This window comes from Macrotis lagotis, chromosome 6 (genome assembly GCF_037893015.1).
Source record: "Macrotis lagotis isolate mMagLag1 chromosome 6, bilby.v1.9.chrom.fasta, whole genome shotgun sequence".
Classification (NCBI taxonomy): Eukaryota; Metazoa; Chordata; class Mammalia; order Peramelemorphia; family Peramelidae; genus Macrotis; species Macrotis lagotis.
In genome coordinates this window covers 74885695-74903536 of record NC_133663.1, presented here as the reverse complement: position 1 = coordinate 74903536, position 17842 = coordinate 74885695, and the positions used below count along the sequence as shown (strand labels likewise).

The 17842-nt window shown below is 35.0% G+C and overlaps 1 protein-coding gene across 1 annotated transcript in view; it reads left to right on the top strand.

The window, feature by feature from the left end:
* The window catches only part of SPAG16 (sperm associated antigen 16), a 1328678-nt gene that overhangs the window by 91062 nt on the left and 1219774 nt on the right, over positions 1 to 17842 (top strand). The window contains exon 9 of the mRNA XM_074191443.1: positions 13646 to 13752. Within this exon, the coding sequence (XP_074047544.1) occupies positions 13646 to 13752 (107 nt within the window). The remainder of the gene's footprint in view (positions 1 to 13645; positions 13753 to 17842) is intronic.

Here is a 17842-nt window from a genome sequence, read left to right as displayed (position 1 = left end):
AAACTCACTGACAGGTTTGAGACTGTTAGTTATTCTAATTGTTGTATACTTAGAACCTGGCATATCAATTCAGCTCAATTTAACAGTTCTTTGTAAGCCAGATATGGTGCTAGGTGAGGATACAGAGACAAAGGGAAATGGTTCTTGCCCTTTAGAAAAGGGAAATGGTTCTTGCCCTTAAGAGGCTTACATTTTCTTGTTGGAAATGGCATGTGCATATTATAAGTAACTACAGGATATGTTTAAAAAGTTACTTTTCTTTTTGAGTGAGGAAGGCACTGTTTAAATGTGAAGGGCTGTATATTAATAGCAGAATGTAATTTCTAGAGGGTGAAAGCCAAGACTGAGATAGGGACACCAGAGGAATGGGACTGATAATGGATGGGTAGCTGGAAGAGCAGTTAGACAAAAAAGGAACTTCCACCTAAGCAGCCTGCCTCTTGGAAAACAGTATTTCTGAGTCAAGCTACAAACATTGATTGATACCCTCTTTTCAGTAGGCAAGGTAAGGTTAAATTGATTATAATCTCTGAGAAAGTAGTGTATCATGAAGCTAGAAGAGCAGATATCTGTCCATGGTCCCATATGATAGTCAAAAACAGTGGGACTGGTGGAATTTGAGGACCACGCAAGTTATAAAGGAATGCAGCTAGTTTTTATGGTACTCATTGTCACCCATATTGATTCTGCCCTAGGTCCTATGATAGTTTTTAATGGATTATCATGGAGATCTCAGGAGCGTCTTTAGTGTGTTTTTTTGATTGTTAACAAGAGTTTTTAAGAGAGACTTTCACTCCTCAACCAATTTTAAATGAAGCATCTGAATAGACATTAAAGCTGTATAACCAACAAAAAACAAGTGTGAAACAAGTTATCAACTCAAGATATTGTGGAAGAGCTTCAGTAAAGCTCTGTCCTAGGTGGTTAAAAGGGGATCGTAGATGGGAGAGCTGAAAAAGCCAGTGGGAGGCTCTTGGCCATAGTGCAGCTCAGATTAATAAGTATGCTTATCTACAAAGTTGTAACTTCACTTTCCTTAAAGTTATTCATTTATAATTTTTTCATTATCTGAATTGTTTTTTCCTTAAGAATGCTACATGCATATGTTTGTTCCTTTTATACCATTTCACAAACTTTAGTTTGGCCCTCATTAATACTTGGCTGTCATTTTAGTAATATCATTTTATTCTGTAATGTAATTATTCCCATAGCAATTATTCTAGATTTTCTCTATTATCCCTTAAATACTTTAATCCTATTGCTTTTCTCCCAGTTTTGCTGACTCAGCCCATCTTCCTGTAAAATATGGACAGTCTAGGATGATTTATTTCATCTACCCTTGTTTTTATGTCAACATACTTTTGTATCTTTCTTTCCATTCTTCCTTTCATTCTCAAAGGAAGATGTTCCTATCCCATCTCTGAAGCTCACCTATCTACCTTCAGGCTTGACATCATCATGTTCACCATTAAATAAACATAGAAGAAATCTTGAGAAGTCACTAATCTCTTTGCAGCTCATATCATTTTATAGAAAATCATTAATTTGGGCACTAGTCACTCTTCTAGTTCAAACATTCTATGATTCTGGGCTTCCTTAATGAGGTCATAGAGGAAGCCAAACTCAATCTAAACACAGTCCTTTTTAAACATCATTTTTGAGACAGCAAGGATTTGACCTTCCCTTGAAGTTCCTCTCTACAGCTTCCATTTCCAGCTATTTTTCTCTGATATCTTTGCCATGTCTTTGTAGTCTATATAGAAAGACATCATCAGCCACCAGAGCACAAGCATGTTCAAACTTCTTATTGAATTATGTCTAACCAAAGAGCTAGAGGTAAGAGTTGTTTGAGAACACCTATTTAAGATCTGTATTCTTTTATTAGGTATACTTTAAATGATATATTTTGCCTTTCAATTTTTATTTTGGTACAGGAGAAATAATTTTCCTTTTATAATTAAGTTTGCTTTGTATTTAGTTTTAGTAAAGAATTTTCTTAATTACTGAAGGATTTTTTTAATCTTTGATTTTGACTCCACAGCATATTTTACATTCATTCCCTTCTCTCTAGTTAGACAGAAGACCACCATCTTAGTTCAGACTTTTTCATTAATTGCTTATTTGTATTCCCTTCTTCAATATACCCTCCACAATCATTTTCCTAAACAAGTTTGTCCATTTCCCTCTCCTGTTCAGTAATATTTTGAGGATGCCTATGCCCCTCATGATAAAATACAACCTCTCTAGATTAATATTTGAAACCCTTAGTGTTATCATTCTCACCTTCCTGTCAAGGCTTATTTCACATTACACACTTTATATACTGATCACTGTTTGCTGTGCCACATCCTGAATTTGACTTTATACATTTTACCTCCTGAGAATGAAGCCTCCCTGGTTCCTAACATAGCTTAGTTCATAGATCACCTTCTATAGGAATCTCTTCTTTATTTCTGTTGTTGTCAGAGTTTTCTCTTCAAATGATCATTTAAACATACATGGGTTATACATGTGTATACAGGTGTACATAGACACTTAGCTGATAAGTTTTAAAATATATACACACACATATATACACAGAGAAGTGCATTTATGGATAGAACATAAAAAGGCCTGAATTCAAATCAAACCTCAGACACTTGCTAGGTCTGTGACCCTGGGCAAATCTCTTACCTTCTGCTTAGCTCAATTTCATCAACTTTAAAATCAGGAGAATAATAGTCTCTGCCAGATATCTTTGTGGTGATGATTAAATTAGATAATTTGGGCAAAGTCCCTAGCACAGAACCTGGCATAATAAATGATTTCTAAATATTATTCTAATTTGTTATTCTAAATTGTTATTATTGCACATCTCAAAATTTGTGTATCTCGCATTTCCTGCTTCCATCCTATCTTGCTCACATCACCCTCTCTGATGAGGTCATGCCATGGTAGGCCTGACAAGTACCTCCATACTGCACAGTTTCTGAGTTTTTAAGAAAGACTTTCACTCCTCAACCAACTTTAAATGTAACATCTGAATAGACACTAAAGCTGCAGAAATCACAAAATACAAGAGTGAAACAAGTTATCAACTCAAGATATTATGGAAAAGTTTCAGTAGAGCTCTATGTGGTTAAAAGGGGATCATAGACAGGAGAGCTGAAAAGCCAGTGGGATGCTCTTAGCCATAGTGAGGCTCAGATTTGGGCTGAGCAAGCTAAGTTTGAGAAGACTTTAGTTCAAGCCCTTGGAATACAAGTGCAAAGTGGGACTAGACTGGGCTAGCCTAATGCAAGGAGCAAACTACTAGCTACCAAAACATAGGCAATGTCCTAGGCAAGTGGTCAGCCAGACACCAGACCCTGGCCCCCAGCACAAAAAAGTTTGGGACTATACATCTTGTGCCCTAGGAACAGAGCTCATGTATCAAAACGAGCATAAACCCCACAAAAACACTAACCACAAAAGGCTACTCTTCTGATAGGGATGATAAAAGCACCATCTCAGAAGGGTAAAGCAAAATGCGTACATGTGATGCCTCAAAAGAGTTTATATGGTCTCAAATCCAAAAGACCTCTTGGAAGAACTAAAAAAGGATTTTAAAAATAGAAGAAGAGAGGAAGAAGAAAAATTGAGAACATATATAATTCAAGCAGGAGAGTTATAAAAAAAAAGATTGAAGAAAACAAGACTTTTAAAAGGCAAATTGACTAAGTGGAAAAAAAAATCAATTCCTTTAAACATTAAAATGGCCAACTGGAATTAAAACTGACCACCTTATAAAAAAGAAACACAAAAGCTAACTGAGGAAAATAAAACTCTAAAAATTAAAATTGAACAATCAAAAACTGAGTTGATGAGAGAGACATCAAGATTTCATCCCCCCCAAAAGCAAAACGCTGAAAAAATAGAAGAAAATGAAAAGTACCTCTTAGGAAAAATGACCTACCTGAAAAATAGATCCAGAAGAGATGATTTTTGAATTACTGGTCTACCTGAAAACCACAATCAGGAAAAGATCATGGACCACATATTGCAGGAAATTATCATGGAAAACTTCCCTAAAATCCTAGAATGAGATAAAATAGTCTTTGAAAGAATTCATCAATCACTGCCAGAAAGAGACCCTAAAATTAAAAATTCCAAGGAATATTGTAACCAAATTTCATAATTCTTAGCTAAAGGAGACAGAAGCAATTTAAATATCAGGGAGTCCCATTCAGGATTACACAGGACTTAACATCTTCAACATTAAAGGACTGGAGGGTCTGGAATATGTTATTTCAGAGGGCAAAGGAACTTGAATCACAACAAAGAATCCACTGTCCTGCAAAATTCAGCATATTCTTTTAGGGGAAAAGATAAGCTTTAGCAAAGTAGAGGACTTTCAGACTTTCAAATTTTTCTTTCAAAAAGACCAGGATGAACAGAAAATTTGATCTTCAAATACAAGATTCATGAGATGCACAAAAAGGTAAATGGAAAAAGGTAAAAAAGTTAGTCAGCAAGACTAACTTGTCTACATCCCTACATGGGAAGATAATACTTGTAACTCTTGAGAATTAGAGCATACTTAGAGTATGTGGGTAGAAATTGTAATTTGATCTAACTTTTAGCTCTTGAGGGTTGTGTTTATGCTGGGAGAGTTAAGGAAAAAATAACTGGAAAGAAGGTGTAGGTATAAGTTGATTATAATTTGATGATGCTTATGGGTCTTGAGAACTGCATTTCTAATGGAATAGTTGAGGGAAGGGTACTTGGACAAAAGGCATTGGTATGAAGGGATTATTATGTGATGCTTATAAATCAATCAATCAGCCTTTGAGAATTGTACTTCATCAGGACAGATAAAAGGAGTATACTTTGACAGAGGATATAGGTATAAGACAAATGAAACAATTAAGACATGAAAAAGAGGATTATACCAGAAGAACAACACATTAGAGGCTAAATAGTACCACATGATGAGACACAAAGAACTTAATATAGGAAAAAAGGGAGAGTGTGAGCATCAAGTAAATATTACTCATCACAAATTTGACTCAATGAGTTAATAACATACATTCCCAAATGATTTTAGAAATGTATCCTACCCTACAGGAGAGTAGGGAGGAAGGGGAAAGAAAGGAGAAGTTAGGGCTAATAAAAGGGCAAGGGAAAGTTAAAGTAAAAAGAGTAAAGGGGAAAGGGAGAAGAAAAAGGAAGAGGATTGGTAGAAGGGAGTACAAATTGAGAGATGCAGCAATTAGAAGTAAAACACTGGTGAGGGGATAAGGGGAAAGGAAAGAGAAAAGTACAAAGAGAGGGAAGATAGGATGGAGGGAAATGTAGAATTAGTAATCTTAACTTTGAATGTGAAGGGGATGAACTCTCCCATAAAATTGAACTAAATAGCAGAACAGATCAAAAACCATTCTTCTCTAATATGTTGTTTACTAGAAACACCTTTGAAGCAGAGAGATAGAGGCAAAAGAGTAAAGGCAAAAGACTGGAGCAGAATATGTTAATCTCCAACAGAAGTAAAAATTAGCATGGGTGGTAATCCTGATCTCAGGGAAAAAAACAGATTTAAGATGAAAAGGATTAAGGAAGGAGAAAATTAGTGCAAAGCTAAGGTTTACTAGTAGATATAATATCTATAATAATAGATATATTTGTGAAATTTTGTGAAATACTCCTCATAATGTCCATCCATTGAGGAATAGCTGAACAACCTATGGTATATGAATGTTATGGAGTACTATTGTTTCATAAGAAATCCCATGAATAGCCTGACTTCAGAAAAGCCTAGAAAGACTTGCATGAACTGATGCTAAGTGAAGTGAGCAGAACAGGGAGAACATTGTAGACAATAATAGCAACATTGTGAAATGATCAACTATGATGGAAGCAACTTCTCTCAGTAGTTGAGAGATCAAGGACAACCCTGAGAGACTGGTTAAAGAAAATGTCATCCATATCCCAAGAAGCAACTATAGATTCTGAATATAGAGCAAAACATAATACATTGACTTTTTAAAATTTCTTTTATATTCTTTATTTCTCATTGCTTTTTCCTCCTTCTAATTCTTCTTTCACATCATTAGTAATAATGGATATATATTACATATGATTGTACATCTACAACCTCTATCAAATCATTTGGTGCTATGGAGAGGGAAGGGAGGGTGGTAGGAAAATGCAGAACTCAAAAGCTTGCAAAAGAGAAGAATGTTGAAAATTATCTTTCTATGGAATTAAAAATAATTTATTTTTTTCAAAATGAGAGAATGTGAGAGAGAGGCACCTTCATAGTATCCCTGTATCACTTCTTCTTATCTCTTGTGGGTACTTGTCTTATATAAGTTTTCTTTAACAGAGTCTTTTCAGCAAATGCACACTGAACTTTTGAACAGTGCTGTCAGCCCATTGAAGTTGTTATATTTTGTGCAGTAGAGTTTGAGTTCTTGACAATTCATTTTGGGAAAGAACCTCAAAGTCTGATTCCTATCTTTCCAAGTAAGCTTCAGAATCTTTCCAAGACAATTCAAATAAAAGTGATTCAAGTTGGCAGATTTCACAGTCATACAATAAATGAATCTTCAGTTTGGTAGATAGTGTATTAGCTTTTCTTTCCCAATCTTTCCTCTGGACCTCCCCAAAACCTAAACTAGTTCTGACAATGCCTGTTTCAACCTTAACATCTGTGGTAAGGGACCTTATTCGTTGAATTCAAAATTCCTTTATTTGCTGTAATGAATTGTTTCACATATAGATAGTGCAGTGCAGCTGTACTGATAATTGTCAGGCCACAGTTGGCACAAATTGCAGAGAATTCAATCATACTGTTGCATCTCAGGCTCAGAGGTTGCATTAGGTCATCTGCAACTAATATCTGCAAACAAAAAGTTGTGCACCAATTCTCTCTACTTTAGTCTTGACTTGTAGAATTGCCAAATTACAATTTACCATTAGTGTATAGCTTATCTTGATGCCATTTTTATCCTCATAGAATACATCTGACAATATTGCTGAAAATATCAAACTAAAAAGCAAGGGAAGCAAGCACACACAGCCCTACTTCACTTTTGATTGGAAAAATGTGAAAAGATCATCTATGTTTTAGAAACCATACAAGTATGCCATCATAAAACTAGCATATAATACTGATGGGAAACCAAATTTTGCCATGACCTTCCACAGCCTCTGATAGTTGACAGTATCAAAGACCTGTACTACTCTTATCATTTATTATTGAGTTGTTGAGCAGTAACATCATGACTGTTTCTTAGCCCTTTCTGAATTAACACTGACTCTTGGGTAGATGTCAATCTTCCAAGCAAAGGAACAGATTGTAAGGAGGACTCTGGCAAGAATCTTGCTAGCAGTGATAGAGAAACACCCCTGTTGATAAAGGACAATCTATTTTCTTTTATAGAGATAGTCAGTGGGGGCATTCTTGAACTCTCCTGGGGGATAGCCTCCTCTTATTCTATAATGTAGATCTCATTCAACTTTTGCATGAGCAGTGCACCCCCTGTCTTGTAAATATTAGCTGGAATAGAATTAGCACCAAGTGCTTTGCTACATAAAAGAAGCCTAATGACATTAGGTAGAAGTTTGGCTAGATAGGAATTGGGTATATGGTCAACCTGAGATATATGGTTAATGGATTCAACATTGTTTGGTTATCTGTTGACAACACTATGGAAGTGTTAAACCCATCTATTCAAGATTATGTCATCATCAATATGACTCCATCACTACCAAGTAGTTGAGATGCAGCATAGATCTTTTGCACATCAATAACCTTCAGGTCATCATAAAAGCTCTTTGGATTGTTACTAGCATTGTAAAAATGAATTTTATCTGCTTTTTTACTGACCTCAGAATTCTGTATCTCTAAGTTTCATTTGCACTTTACTCTTGTTGGAATTAAACAGTGCCTTCTTAGAGATAGATGAACTATCCTACTGGTAAACCCTGTGGAATTTTTTTCATTTTTCATTTAGCAACTTCTGAATTTCCCCAACATTTTCATCAAACCAGTCTTGATGTTTGCAAGTCCCTGGCCCAGCTGAGTAAATGTGGCAGTGCTCACCAAATCTATGAAAGCAGCTGCTAACAAGCTAGTTATGCTTAGAGAAGTTCTCTGATATGCAAATATTTGCTTCTTGCCTGTGTTCTGTGACTAAGTTGATTCAGTGACTAATACTTTTTGCAATTTTGGGAAGGATGGAATGGGTGATCTGTGCAGAGTTTTCCTAATCTAGGAGGACAGTTGTTGTTTGTCCTTTCAGCTTAGAGAGGTTCAAAATGATGATATGAGGTTGTGATCAAGTTATTTGATTTTGGCCTATCAAATCAGTTTGAGCTCAGAAGACAACCATAGGATGGGTACAAATAGAGTCAATGATTGAATGAAAAACAAGTGTTGATTTGAAGACAAAATTTTGAACCTCTGTCCTGCCTCTGATGTATATCTGCTGTGTGAGTGGTATCTCCAGATGAGATGCTATTGAGATAGAGTACCTAAGGAGGGAGAGGATCTTGATAAGCAGTGGAAGCATAAGAACACCAGCTCTTGGGTCCAAAGGGTGAGAATTTTTCCATTTTCATACAGTCTCTTTTCTTACTGGGTCAGTTATTAAGAACTTTTATGCACCGAGCATTGTGTTAAATGAGGCCAGGTCGCTGACCTCAAGATGCTTTTATTCTAACGAAAGAGACATCTGCATATGTCTGTGTATGCAATATGCATAGAAAGTAGCCATAGCTAGGTCACAGGACAATCAACATGGAGGACTCCATATTTTCTCTGATCATCTCATACCTCTCCAAAATAGAAATTATTCATGAGATAAAGCTATTTCAGCTATTTCTAGGTCGAAGACACCAGGAGGCCAAATGAATTAGATTATCTCTCTAAAGAGAAAGCTAATTCCCTATTCCTGTTTTCTTTTTTTTTCCTTTTTTGTATTTTGCAAGGCAAATGGAGTTAAGTGGCTTGCCCAAGGCCACACAGCTAGGTAATTATTAAGTGTCTGAGGTCAGATTTGAACTCAGGTTCTCCTGACTTCAGGGCCGGTGCTCTATCTACTGCAACACCTAGCTGCCCCTTAATTTCTTATTCCTAACATTATCACTTTGTATTGCCTCCCACACTAGCCATGACATTCTGCTAGGGTTGCACAAATCAGCCCATTGGCTTGCAACAGAATTCATTTCTGCTCTGTCCTCCCTGTGGAAAAACACAAGGTAGAGTCTTGCTTTGATTAGGATTGCAAAGTGCCAGAATCCTAGAATGTTTTGTTTTGCTCAGCCAGAAACCTGAGAATCAACAGGGAAAAGGACAGAATGGAAGCATATATGAGCCTCCCACCAGTCTTGAAGCAAAGGAGATTGGCATCTAACTGTGACCAGTTCTGTTCCTCTAAAAGTCAGTTGGGGCAAAGAATAATAAGGCCAGTGAAACATGAGTTACCTAATGTGGGAGGAGGCTGAGACAGAAATGAGATCCATCCCCTAGGAAAATTGGCTTCAGAGGGGAAGGAGTCATAAAATGAGCAGAATAAAAGGGGTTAAACCACTGAAATTACCAAGGATCTTATGGGAAGAAAATTTAGTTTTAGATGAACACAATCAGATAAACTATCAGGGAAGATACTAATAACAGGAAGGCTATTAGACCTCCAGACCATCTAACTGATTCCAGATAATTTTAAGATAAAAGGAAAAATCCCCATATATTTGAAAGAATAGATTCATATTTAAGTATTTCCAAATGATTTAAGAAAATTGTGGAAGAAAAATCTGTGGCCTTCAAAGACGAAATAATTGGAATAATATAAAAACAAGTGATATAAAATCTAACTAAAAACTAAAAAAAGAGAGAATAATAAGTGGGAATGCAAATGCAGAAATCCAAAGGGATAATCTTGGAGGAAGAGAAGTAAATAACATCAAGAAAACAGAATGTGTAGAGGATGAATACACTTTTGAGATATAAATGTGGCAATCTATTTATAGGCAAGGAAACCTCGAAATCCAGTTCTCAAGTGTTTTTAGGCTAGGAGACTAATTCTTTTGAAGCCAGAGGCAATAGACTCTACACCAGAGGTCTAGACTACTCTCCCTATTAAGTGCTGAGATGTTTAAAAAAAATTACACAATATTTTTTTATCTCAGACATTTAAAACATCCAGAAATCTAAATTCTATTCTTAAATAGCAGTTTTTAAAATATCTGCATGCTTCTCAAATTATCTGTTGATGCATATGCTGCCAAACAGTAGTAGAGATGAAAATTCAAACATCTGTTTGGTTAAGGATTTTAATTTATTAGTAGAAATAATAATCCTATCTATGTTGCTTTTTAAGTGTTCCATTTAGTGACATCATTTACCTTTATGTCAATAACCATAAATGGGCACTCGTCATTCTCGATAAACTTTAGGAGGTTCATCATCATATCATCACAACATGTCATATCACATCACACATGCACATACTCAGAAAGACACTAAATTCGCTCTTGGTCATATCAGCGCACAATAATAGAATCTTAGCCTAGACTGGAAGGTCAACTAGTTCAAATTTCTTATTTTATAGAAGAAACTGAGGCCAAGAGAAGTAAGTACTTTGCCCAAAATAGTGCAAGTGGAGAGCCCGAGTTTGAATCTTCCCTTTTTCCCTATTACCAATTCAATTTTCTTTCCTGTACACAATGTTTCCCTTTTAATTCTTTGTACCCTTTAAAAAGGAGTCAAAAAATTATTGCTACTTATCTTTTCTGGCAGGGAATGAGAAATTATTGGCCATATTGTAGTGGGAATTATTTTTGAGAAGGGCTTTACTGAATGGATGTTGAGATCAATTTTGTCTCTAAAATTCTGTTATCTCCTTGCCAGGACTGGACAATTTCCTTCCTTTTTATGACATTGTTTCTTAAAACTCATAAAACTTTTTTATTCCTTATCTCTGTTAATTAACAGTGATTCTTTTCTTTTTCCTTCTTTCTTGTTCTCTCTCCCATCTTCTTCCCCTCTGCCAAATCTGCCCCCCCCCACTTATTTTTGTTTTTTTCTTTTTGAATGCTTCTGCTATTTCAAGGAACTCTTCATCTTTCTATGTAATTTGGAAAAGAGAGAAGTATTCCTCCAGCTTTTTTATCTTCTCTAGTAGAATGATCAACAAATTTGTCACTTGTCACTGGTAGAAATATAAATATACCATAATCTGTGAATCATTTAACTATACCCTTTCTATATCATACTTGGTAGAAATGAGATTCTAATGTTTTTATTCTTATGGTTAAGATTCATAGAAAATTGTTCTTTGCAAATCTTAGAACTATTTGCCATCCTATGTTCTTCTGCACCTTTTCACAACTTAATTCACTTGTTACCTCTTGAAATTACTTCTTGAAATGGTTGTTTGAGTTTTCTATTGGTAATGATTATTCTGAATTTGGACATCAATAATCCTTTGCTGGTTTCTTTTTTTTATGTACTTACCCTGTATTAATGAAGTTGATGTATATATGTCAGGTACCCTACAAGAATATAATTTCAAGGAGAGCATGGATCATGTCTTCTTTGGGTATTTTCACTAAACAAGAAGTTGCTTGATACATTTTGGTCAAATACTTTTAGATTCTCAGTAACAATAATGATGCTGACCAGTGAGAGGCACATTCCAGGAAAGAATGTTGTAAACATTAGTAATTAGTGTATGTCATAAAATGCTTTGCCTATACTTTTAAAAATGGAAATTTAAAATGATATTCGTTGTTTATTCATTTCAGTCTTATATGACTCTTTGTGACCCCATAGAAGGTTTTCTTTACAGAGGTACTGGAGTAGTTTGCCATTGTGTTTTCCTGTTGATTTTACAAATGAGTAAATGAAGCCTAGAGGGTTAAGTGACTTGCCCAGGGTCCTACAATTTATCAAGTGTCTAAGGTCAGATATGAACTCAGGAAGAGGAGTCTTCTTGATTCCAGGCCTGTTGCTCTATCACAACACCATCCAGCTGTCATTTGAAATTAAGGTAATTGAAATTTTATTTGATTTATAATTTTAGGAACTTCATGTTTGAAAATGTATTATACATGTTTTGACAAAATAAAGATTCCCAAAAAATATGTTTACAATTAAAATTTGTGCTTATTTTTTCAAAAAAGAAAAATATGTTATTTTTTGCTTCCTTATAGAAACTATTCAGAAGCAGTTGTTTGGGACAGCTAGGTAGTGGAGTGGATAGAGCACTGGCCCTGGAGTCAGGAGGACCTGAGTTCAAATTTGACCTCAGACACTTAATAATTACCTAGCTGTGTTACCTCTGGCAAGTCACTTAACCCCATTCCCTTGCAAAAACTAAAAAAAAACAAACAGAAGCAGTTGTTCTTAGCATATTTTTTGTTACCTTTCCATTACTGGAACAATTCTGGAATATATGTTCTGAAGTGCCACTCTACTTTTATTTGTGACTTTTGTAAAGACTAGCTTTTTCGAATTGTGTACATTCATTGTGCATGTATAGCTTATACATTATCTAATACAGTAAAACTGCTTTGTTCTCTTATAGCTTCAATTGTCATGCTTCAACTCTCTATTCTTGGGACATGCAACTTCTGGCAAATTCTGAAAAAGTAAAAACCAAAAGAGATTTAGGATGACCCTTGTTAACTGACATCAATCATAGATCTATAAGCTTACTTTTAGGACTGAATTATTTTTTTCTTAACTGGCATCCAATTTCATTGACTACTAGTGGTTCCTATGTTTTCTATTGGAGGATAGTATCAGAGGCACATGCTCCTGGACTTAGATATTTTCTTAGCCCACTAATAGGCCATGGAATCGGATAGTGACAGATAAAGGCTCTTTAACAAACCTCTTCCAGTTCCTTAATCATCTGCCATGACCAAAGAGACCACAGCACCAGTTTATCATAAAAATTGGAGGTGACAGTTAAGCATTCCTGTTCCCTAAACACATCCAATAGGTAGTTTTGAAGTATTAGGAAGAAAAGTGGAATGCTAAAGTTTGATTGCTTGTCAGGACTATTTTTCCTGAACCTTTAACTGGAAATAACATTGTAGTTGAAGTGCTGCCTGTCCTAAGATTATGAGACTGTTACCAAGTTTGAAAAAGTGAACTCCATTAAGGAAGAGTTTCAGATTACTGTAGGTGTTTCAGCGGATCTTTTTTTTTACTTTGTCTTGATTCACTTGATCATAGTTTTAACATTATAATCTCACTGTCAATTAAAGCAAAAAGTAAAGCAAAACAGTAAAGAGAAGGTGAAAAAGATGAAAAAGTTTTAACAGTTTGTTTCCTGTTGATGCATTTCAATAATAAGATTAGGAGATTTGATTATAGGTAATTTAAATGATTAATTTATCTCCATTTTAGATTTCAAGTAGAAAATAATATTCCATTTTCTTTGTGTCATATTTATATTTTTATTTTTATCTTGCCTTTTTCCTCCCCTTTTATCTCTCTCTTGTTTTCACATCTAGGACTTGGCATTCCTTTAGTTTGTTAAATGATTAAGTACAATCTTTTTTTCACTGTTACTTATTTCATTGTCATTTTGATCTGATTTTCTATTACAAGCAGCCTTATTTAAGAGGAGTAAAAATAATCAAACATAAATGAAATTGTTTTATTTTCTAGTGGGTCACAGATATGATAAAGATAAGTCAGAAGGTCCAACCCAGAAAGCTGTTCGTGAAGCCAGGGAACAAGCCAGACCTAAAATAAAACAGAAATCCCATACAAAGGTATGAAATATTTATTTTATTGTTTCACATTTAACCAAAAAAAAATCAAATTATAAATTGTTTTTTAGATTCATAGAATAATTTATTGAAGTTAAAAGTTTTTTTTAACGTAGATGAAAGGAGGGTTGGCTGGGTGGTACAGTGGATAGAGCACTGGCCATGGAGTCAGGAGTACCTGAGTTCAAATCCGGCCTCAGACACTTAATAATTACCTAGCTGTGTGACCTTGGGCAAACCGCTTAACCCCATTTGCCTTGCAAAATCCTTTAAAAAAGGGGATGAAAGGAAAAGGTTTAATTATGAAAAATTTTATTATACAATAATAAGATTGACTTTTGTTTATGGGATAAATTTCATCAGAAAGTATCAAACTCTTAACAAAGTGATACTATCATATTGTTTCATATTTTCAGTTGAATTGCTTAATATTTCAAATATTTTGGGAATAAATATCCTTTAAATAAACAAAAGAAGCAAAATCCATAAATCATGCAAAGCATCAGCTGTTAGACAAAAACTCTACTCTGTGGCCAAGTTCTTTTGGTTTCAACTAATTTGAAAGGGATATAGGACTGCCACTGGTGAAAATTGTAAAGCCTTTATAGATTGTCTTCTGTGCCTCCAGTCTGCCTACCTCTCTGTTCTTTTTTGATGGCAAACTTACTTCCCATTTCGTTTCACTGGTCCCCTACTGCTTTCAAGTTTCCTTCTTTAAAAACAGAAAGGATCTGATTTCAACCATCTTACATGCTGATTGAGTGACTAATTGCAATTCAACTGAAACTCATATAGTCATAGTGTTATAATTCAGCACTAATATTTCATCAATCAGGCATTTCCTTTTAAAATCATTTTTAAATGATTTAAAAGTTTTTTTTCTCTCCTTATTCAGATGATATTTTTTCAGGGGGTAGCAGGTAGTAGAACTCAAGGATTACCATGAAATCATATGAAGCCTATTCTTTGACTTTGAAATTAAACCTGATTGTATTTTCAGAATGATAAAGTGATGGTGATGATGGTGATGATTATTTTTTTTTGTCCTTTGTTCTTTTTTCCAATAAGGCTTGCTCTTTTGTTATAGAGATGAGATAAAACGTAATTTTATAGATCAGGTTAAAGTTCAATTATCATTTTGCTACATCATACAAAATGATAGTCAATTTAACTTTCAGAACATACTTGGAGAATCATTTTCCTAAAACTAGTCAATCCTTCCTTGACCATTCCCTTCAAAGATTTTCTTGTCCAGCTTGTGGGAGATGAAATCAAGATACTTCTTTATAGTAAATTAATTCAAGACTTCTTTAATTTTTTTAGCGGGGGAATCTTAATTTATATTTTCATTTATATATAGTAAATATATAATAAATACATAGTCTTGTCGTAAGAGTAAACATAATCTCCCCCTCCCCCCCACAAATAAAAAAACCTCTTGAGAAATAAAGTGAAAGAGGGGGGGAAAGGTGCTTCAGGCTGTGTTCAGATACCATCAGCTTTGTCTCTGGGGTGTATCATATTCTTTATCAGAAATCCATCATGCTTATTTTTCCACAAGTCCATATTTTTCCACAGTTGCTGTTGCTGATTGTAATTCCCTCCATCAATTCCTCCCCACTACTATTTATTATATCTTTTCTCTCCTTTTACTTTGTCCCTCTTCAAAAGTGTGCTGTGGGGCAGCCAAGTGGCTCAGCATGCATAGCACCAGCCCTGGAGTCAGGAGGCCCCAAGCCTACATCCCAACCCAGAAACCTAGCAACCACCCAGCCCTGTAGTCCTGAACAGGCCACCCAATCCCACCACCTTGCAAAAAGTAAAAAAAAAAAAAAAAATGTGTTATATCTGACTATCCTCTCCCATTATCTACTCTCTCCTCTATAATCTACAGTCTCCTCTTTCCTCCCATCCCCTTTCTCTCCTTTTCCCTAGATTTCTATACTGTATTAAGTATGTATGTTATTTCTTCTCTGAACTATTTCCAATGAGAATGAAGGCTCCTTCATTCCTCCTCAACTTCTCCACTTCCACACCATTGCAAAAGCTTTTTCTTGACTCTTTTACATAAAATATCTTAGCATATTCTACTTCTCCTTTCCCTTTCTTCCAGTACATTTCCTTTTCACCCATTAACTCCATTTTTACAATATGTAATACCTTCAAATTCAGCTCTCTCCTGTGCCTTGTCTGTATATGTTCCTAACTGCTCTAATACATGAGAAGGTTCATATGATTTTTATCAGTATCATTTTCCCATGCAGGAATATGCACAGTTCATAGTCATTAAATCCCTCATAATTTACCCTTTTCGTCTACCTCTCTATGTTTCGCCTGGTCCTCTATTTGGAGATAGAACTTTCTGTTCAATTCTGGCTATTTCAACAGGAATATTTGAAATTCCCCCTATTTCATTGTATGTCCATCTTTTCCCCCAGAAGAGGATGTTCAGTTTTCCTGCATAGTTGATTCTTTGATGTATTTGATGTATTCCAAAAGTTTGCCTTTTGCCTTTTGCCTTTCAGAATATTGTTTTCCCAGCCCTTCAAGCCCTTAATGTGGATGCTGCTAAGTCCTGGGTAATCCTGACAATATTTGAATTGGTTCCTTCTGACTGCTTGTAATATTTCCTCTTTGACTTGGGAGTTCTGGAATAATATTCCTCAGGGTTATTTTTTTGGATCTCTTTCTGGAGGCAATCAGTGGATTCTCTCAATTTCTATTTTGCTCTTTGATTCTAGGATATCAGGGCACTTTTCCTGTAGAAATTCTTTAAAAGTGAAGTCAAGGCTCTTTTACTGATCATGATTTTCAGATAGCCCAATAATTTTTAAATTGTCTCTCCTGGATCAATTTTCCTGGTCAGTGTTTTTTAATGAGATATTTCACATTTTCTTCTAGTTTTTTCTTCTTTTGTTATTTTATTGTTTCTTGATTCCTCACAAAGTCATTGCAAAGTTTAACTCCATTCTACATTTGAAGGAGTTGTTTTCTTCAGAGAGCTTCATCTCCTTTTCCATCTGGCCAGTTCTGCTTTTTAAGGTATTCTTCTCTTTATTAACTTTTCCATTTGGCCTAAATTGGTATTTAACATGTTGTTTCTTCTATCTCCTTGACTAAGCTGTTGAATTTGGTTTTCATATTTTTCCTGAATCTCTTGACCTATGTTCTTTTTTTTTGTAAATAGTATTTTATTTTTTCCAATGATATATAAAGATATTTTTCAACATTGATTTTTAAAAATTTAACAATTTTTGCCCCAATCTAAGTTCCCTCCTCCCACCCCCACCCAAAGAAGGTAGTCTGATAGCCTTTACCATTGTTTCCATGCTATACATTGATTAAAATTGTATGTTGAGAGAAAAATCATATCCTTAAGAAAAAAAATAAAATATAAGAGATAGAAAACTTACATAATATCTAATATAATTTTTTTAAATTAAAAGGTTATATTCTTTGGCCCTTGTTTAAATGCCACAGTTCTTACTTTGGTTACAGAGGGTATTCTCCATCGCAATAATAAAATTGTCCTTGATTATTGTACTGATGAACTGAGCAAGTTCATTAAGGTTGATCATCAACCTTATGTTGCTGGTAAGGTAAACAGTGTTGTTCTGGTTCTGCTTATCTCATTCAGCATCAGTTCATGCAAGTCTTTACAGGCTTCTCTGAATTCCCATCCCTCCTGGTTTCTAATGAAACAATAGTGCTCCATAGTATACATATACCACACTTTGTTCAGCTGTTCCCCAATCAATGGCCATTCACTTAATTTCCAATTCTTTGCCACCACAAACAGAGCTCTGCTATGAATATTTCAGTGTATAGACCCAGTAGTGCTATTGCTGGATCAAGGGCTATGAATATTTTTATTGCCCTTTGTGCATAATTCCAGACTGCTCTCCAGAAATTTGGAGTTCACAGCTCCACCAACAATGTATTAGTGTCCCAGATTTCCAACATTGATCATTGTCCTTTCTGGTTATATTGGCCAAACTCAGAATGAGATGTGAGGTTGGTACCTCAGAGATGCTTTAATTTACATTTCTCTAATCAGTAGTGATTTAGAGCAATTTTTCATCTGACTCTGGAT